The following is a 6,000-nucleotide window of genomic DNA, read 5'->3' on the forward strand; positions in this document are numbered from 1 at the left end:
CCTTAGGGGGAAAAAAGGACAGGTATACACTCGCACACACACACATATCCATCCGCACATACACAGACACAAGCAGACATTTGTAAAGGCAAAGAGTTTGGGCAGAGATGTCAGTCGAGGCGGAAGTAAAGAGGCAAAGATGTTGTTGAAAGACAGGTGAGGTATGAGTGGCGGCAACTTGAAATTAGCGGAGGTTGAGGCCTGGCGGATAACGAGAAGAGGATATACTGAAAGGCAAGTTCCCATCTCCAGAGTTCTGACAGGTTGGTGTTAGTGGGAAGTATCCAGATAACCAGGACGGTGTAACACTGTGCCAAGATGTGCTGGAATCCTTACCCAGTCTGTTACCCCCGGAAACCATCCTTGTAACCATTGATGCCACTTCCTTATACACAAGTATTCCGCACGTCCAGGGCCTCACTGGGATGAAACACTTCCTTTCACGCCGATCACCCGCCACCCTACCTAAAACCTCTTTCCTCATTACCTTAGCCAGCTTCATCCTGACCCACAACTTCTTCACTTTTGAAGGCCAGACATACCAACAATTAAAGGGAACAGCCATGGGTACCAGGATGGCCCTCTCGTATGCCAACCTATTCATGGGTCGCTTAGAGGAAGCCTTCTTGGTTACCTAGGCCTGCCAACCCAAAGTTTGGTACAGATTTATTGATGACATTTTCATGATCTGGACTCACAGTGAAGAACAACTCCAGAATTTCCTCTCCAACCTCAACTCCTTTGATTCCATCAGATTCACCTGGTCCTACTCCAAATCCCATGCCACTTTCCTTGACGTTGACCTCCACCTGTCCAATGGCCAGCTTCACACGTCTGTCCAGATCAAACCCACCAACAAGCAACAGTACGTCCATTATGACAGCTGCCACCCATTCCACATCAAACGGTCCCTTCCCTACAACCTAGGTCTTCGTGGCAAACGAATCTGCTCCAGTCCGGAATCCCTGAACCATTACACCAACAACCTGAAAACAGCTTTTGCATTCCGCAACTACCCTCACAACCTGGTACAGAAGCAAATAACCAGAGCCACTTCCTCATCTCCTCAAACCCAGAACCTCCCACAGAAGAACCCCAAAAGTGCCCCACTTGTGACAGGATACTTTCCGGGACTGGATCAGACTCTGAATGTGGCTCTCCAGCACGGATACAACTTTCTCAAATCCTGCCCTGAAATGAGATCCATCCTTCATGAAATCCTCCCCACTCCACCAAGAGTGTCTTTCCGCCATCCACCTAACCTTCGTAACCTCTTAGTTCATCCCTATGAAATCCCCAAACCACCTTCCCTACCCTCTGGCTCCTACCCTTGTAACCGCCCCCGGTGTAAAACCTGTTCCATGCACCCTCCCACCACCACCTACTCCAGTCCTGTAACCCGGAAGGTGTACACGATCAAAGGCAGAGCCACGTGTGAAAGCACCCACGTGATTTACCAACTGACCTGCCTACACTGTGAAGCTTTCTATGTGGGAATGACCAGCAACAAACTGTCCATTCGCATGAATGGACACAGGCAGACAGTGTTTGTTGGTAATGAGGATCACCCTGTGGCTAAACATGCTTTGGTGCACGGCCAGCACATCTTGGCACAGTGTTACACTGTCCGGGTTATCTGGATACTTCCCACTAACACCAACCTGTCAGAACTCCGGAGATGGGAACTTGCCTTTCAGTATATCCTCTCTTCTCGTTATCCGCCAGGCCTCAACCTCCGCTAATTTCAAGTTGCCACCACTCATACCTCACCTGTCTTTCAACAACATCCTTGCCTCTTTACTTCCGCCTCGACTGACATCTCTGCCCAAACTCTTTGCCTTTACAAATGTCTGCTTGTGTCTGTGTCCTTTTTTCCCCCGGGATTGGAATGACTCCTTACCCTCTCCCTTAAAACCCACATCCTTTTGTCTTTCCCTCTCCTTCCCTCTTTCCTGATGAACCAACCGTTTGTTGCGAAAGCTTGAATTTTGTGTGTATGTTTGTGTGTCTATCGACCTGCCAGCACTTTCGTTTGGTAAGTCACATCATCTTTGTTTTTAGATATATTTTTCCCATGTGGAATGTTTCCCTCTATTATATTCATTAAAATGTTGGTTTTTCAAACTTACTAAGTTTGCTTTCATGGGATAGTTTGCATCTATCTCCAAACTTTTTCCATTTTAATTCTTTCACCATCTATGTAAGGCTTTCCTATGTCTCAAAAAAACCCATGTGCATTCATACTGCCCTTCTTTGTGTATATTCATTATGCCCTGTTAGTATTATCACACACTTGAGCAGTATTCGCAGATGGATCGCAAGAGAGTCTGGTATGTAATCTTCTTTGTAGACAGATTTCACTTCCCTAGTGTTCTATCAATGAAAGTAAGTCTGCAACCTGATTCACCTACAACTGCACCTATGTGACCGTTCCATTTCACATGTTGTAAATTGTTACACCCATTTCAACTGTGAATCGTTGATATTCTAGTCACCTGATCCTACATTTTTTTTTCTCCATTTTATGAATGAAATTTTACATTACTGAAAATTTAAAGCAAGTTGCCAATATTTTCACCAGTACACTCAAAACTTTCGAGCCTTCTGCCCTATTCACCAACTCCTACTTGATGTCCCAATATGACCGTACTTTCAACAATAGGGATATGTGTGGTATTGAGTCAAATGATTTTTGGATGTCAAGAAACACTGCAGCTAACTGCATCAACCGATGTCTTTCAGAATGTCGTGTGAAAAACTACAAGCTGGCTTCCACATGATCAATGTTTCCAGATTCAATGCAGGCTGTCATGGAGGATGTCATTCTGTTTGAGATAGCTCACTGCACTTGCACTCATGTTGGCATGTGAGGGATTAGCACAGGAGAGAAACTGTGGGGGCAGTTGTGGATGCATGTCGATGGAAAGAAAAAAAAAAGTATGGAACATCAGAATTTAATGTCCCGTCAACAGTGCGGTCATTAGAGATAGGTCATGAAAAGATTAGCACAGAACACCAGGAAAAGAAGAATAGCATTAGGCCAACAGGTAGAAAAAAAAAAGCTTTTGAAAATGCAGACTGGAGCAACATCTAAAATTATATTCAATCTGTAAATTGAGTAGTAAGTAAAAAGAAACCAAAGAAAACAATTTGAAAGACAATTAAAGTACAGGGAGAAGAAATAAAAACTTTGATTGTTTGCCAGTGACACTGGACTTCTGTCGGACAGAGGAAAGAACTTGCAAGAGCAGTTGACAGAATGGCTAATGTAATGATAACAGATCACAAGATGAACATTAACAAAAGTAAAACAAGAGTAATTGAATATACTCAAAACTAAACCAAGTGATGCTGGAGGAATTAAACAATGAAATGAGGCCCTAACTTATGATGGCAGAAATAAAGAGGATATAAAATGTAGACTTACAGCAGCAATACATACTTTCCTGAGAAAGAAAAATTGGCCAGCTGTGAAAATAAGTTTTTGTTATAAAATCCTCCATTTAAGTGTCTATCCAGAGAGCAGTCTTTATTTGGAAGTGAAATGTATGCAATAAACATTACAAACCAGAAGAGAGTAGAAGGTTTTGTAATTTGGTGCCCGGAAGACTGCTGAAGTTAGATAAGGGGATGGAGTAACTGATGAAGAGGTACTGAACCCAAAGGGTCAGAGAAGAAATTTGTGACACAGCCTGCCTAGAAGACAGCACTGGCTGATAATACACACCCATAGGCGTCAAACACATGGTGGGAGAGTGGGATTTGTAGAAAGAAGATCAAAGTGTCCTCCCTCATCATAATCATTCACTAATGTGGCCTACTTTGTCTACCTCAAACCGTAGCACCTACACACAAATTTTCCCACATATAATACTAGGCCTACAATAACTGTGTGCTTACTTTCTGTTTCCGTAGCCCAAGATAATACAGAAAGCTCTAACATTTAGTGGAGACATAAACAGAGGAGCCGGTAGTTCCATAGCATGATATACGACCACCAATAAGAGCTTGAACTGAAATGTAATATGCAATGTCTAACATCATTTCGTTAAAAGTATTCAAGCACGAATAAATACAATGAGATAAGTTCTGCTACCGTTAAATTTAATCTTGCCTTACCACATTCATCCTTTGACGTTATAGAGGGTGCGTTTATCTAACAGAGAATCAGTTTATGGCACAGATTCCTCTCCAAAACAAGAAAGTTCGCAAGTTAATATAACTGTTGGTTATAACCATAGAGACGGTTGTGGCCAAATATTTCGCAGCGGACGTAATGTAGTGTTAAAAGCAGCTGGCTGCACCCTTTCCGTTCGCATTAATACACACACAACAGTACGACAATAGACGCTCATGTGGTCTGAATACCTACGAGCGACAACATAACGTATGCAACGTTCGTGAAAGTAAACTCGAAATGTTACTGTTTTACTTACCCTGTACCACGCGTTTCATTGTTCTCGTCTTCTTCTTTTACAATTAAGTGCATGAGAAAACTTCACGCATCACTTTCTAATATTAGTAAACATACACCGTCAAACAAAACACTATCAACTGTCGCTGTCCTTCTACATCAAAGTAGATCGCAGAGAGTAGCATAATGTCTTTGGAGTAGTCATGTCGATAGTTGATATGGAACCACACTCTAGCATGTCGAACTAACACCCACTTGACATGGGTCTCTCAAAACTGGATTTCGTAAACCAGTTTCCCAATGACACTACAGGATGGTCATGTAAACATTTCAGAGTCGAATCTGGAAATCCACTTCTAGTTACCGGTTTTCAAATTCCGTAATCGATATTCGCTCCTATGTAAACGCAACAGGTTTCGAATCGTGGTTAGGCTGTCAGGTTTCGTTTATTTTTAAAAATTTTCGGTTAATATGGACAAAGTTGTTTCTTGTGTGATGAAGGATAAGTTGAAATATTAGACCAAAGCTGTTTACACATCGTCTAACTGAAGAGAAATAGCGACTATGCTGACTAAATCAGAAACTGTAGCAGCTGTTTTTAAGACGCTATATTTAAATGGGCTAGCAAATCAGCTTCAGACCTTAACATGTTAACACGACAGCGAAAAACGGTTTCCGGAAATCGGTTTTCCTCTTTCGTAAGATGTGTCGCATGTAAATGTAGTGTATGAGACCGGTCTATCGTAACGACGTGCTTGCGCAAATCTCCACTCTCATAGCATCTGCACAGACAAATGCTAGCGTGTGGACAGGAGAGTGTCGGAAACCTGACACGTGAAATGTGCTCGAGGCAATTGCTTGTTCAGTCTAGTGTTTCTCGTTTTTGTGTGCACAGCGAATTCTGAAATGGGAGATACACGTCACTGCTCCAGAGAGTTCATTACAGAATTTATTGAAATATATAGGAGTCACAAATGTCTGTGAAAAATTAAGAGCAAAGAATACAACAATCGAGATAAACAGGCAGTTGCTTAAGGCCCTTCATAAGCAACGACATGTCTGCGGAGAAGTCTGCACAAAGGTCTGTGTATGCAATAGATCGCTGCAAATGTGGTGTGTTCACACGACACAGGTTCCAATCTAGTGCTTGCCTGCCATTTGCAGTGTAGAAAAGAAATTTCAGTGGCAAGAGACTATGCTCTCGTTACCTAAAAGTTTATTTCGTTTAATGAGAAGCGCAGTAAGTTCTCTTATGGTCTCTGTTTGTAACTTACTTCGAAAAAAAAAAAGAAAATGCAAATAACGTTCAAGAAACAGGAAGACCTTCCAAAATGGTCTAAACAGTGGCTGCTTAAGCGAAGGCTGTTTTCTCAAAGAGATTTACTTCAGGAATTGCAGGACGAACCTAACGACTGGTGTAATTATTTGGGGAGGGATCTGGAAGCGTATAATTGTCTTCTGACGTCCATAATTCCTCTATAATACAGAAAAATACTTGTTTGGGAAAGGAATTTCTCCCCATTAGCGGCTAATGGTGACGTTAAGTTTCCTGGCAACAGGAAGGAGCCATAAAGATTTAGAATTTT

General features: G+C 42.2%; 1 protein-coding gene across 2 annotated transcripts in view; it reads right to left on the reverse strand.

Annotated features, from left to right (window-relative positions):
• The window catches only part of LOC126106349 (breast cancer metastasis-suppressor 1-like protein-A), an 80,326-nt gene extending 75,757 nt beyond the window's left edge, over positions 1 to 4,569 (reverse strand). For both annotated transcript variants that reach the window (XM_049912600.1, XM_049912601.1), the window contains exon 1: positions 4,437 to 4,569. In XM_049912600.1, the coding sequence (XP_049768557.1) occupies positions 4,437 to 4,455 (19 nt within the window). In that variant the 5' untranslated portion in view covers positions 4,456 to 4,569. The remainder of the gene's footprint in view (positions 1 to 4,436) is intronic.
• Positions 4,570 to 6,000: the final 1,431 nt, after the last annotated feature.

This window comes from Schistocerca cancellata, chromosome 10, assembly GCF_023864275.1.
Source record: "Schistocerca cancellata isolate TAMUIC-IGC-003103 chromosome 10, iqSchCanc2.1, whole genome shotgun sequence".
Classification (NCBI taxonomy): Eukaryota; Metazoa; Arthropoda; class Insecta; order Orthoptera; family Acrididae; genus Schistocerca; species Schistocerca cancellata.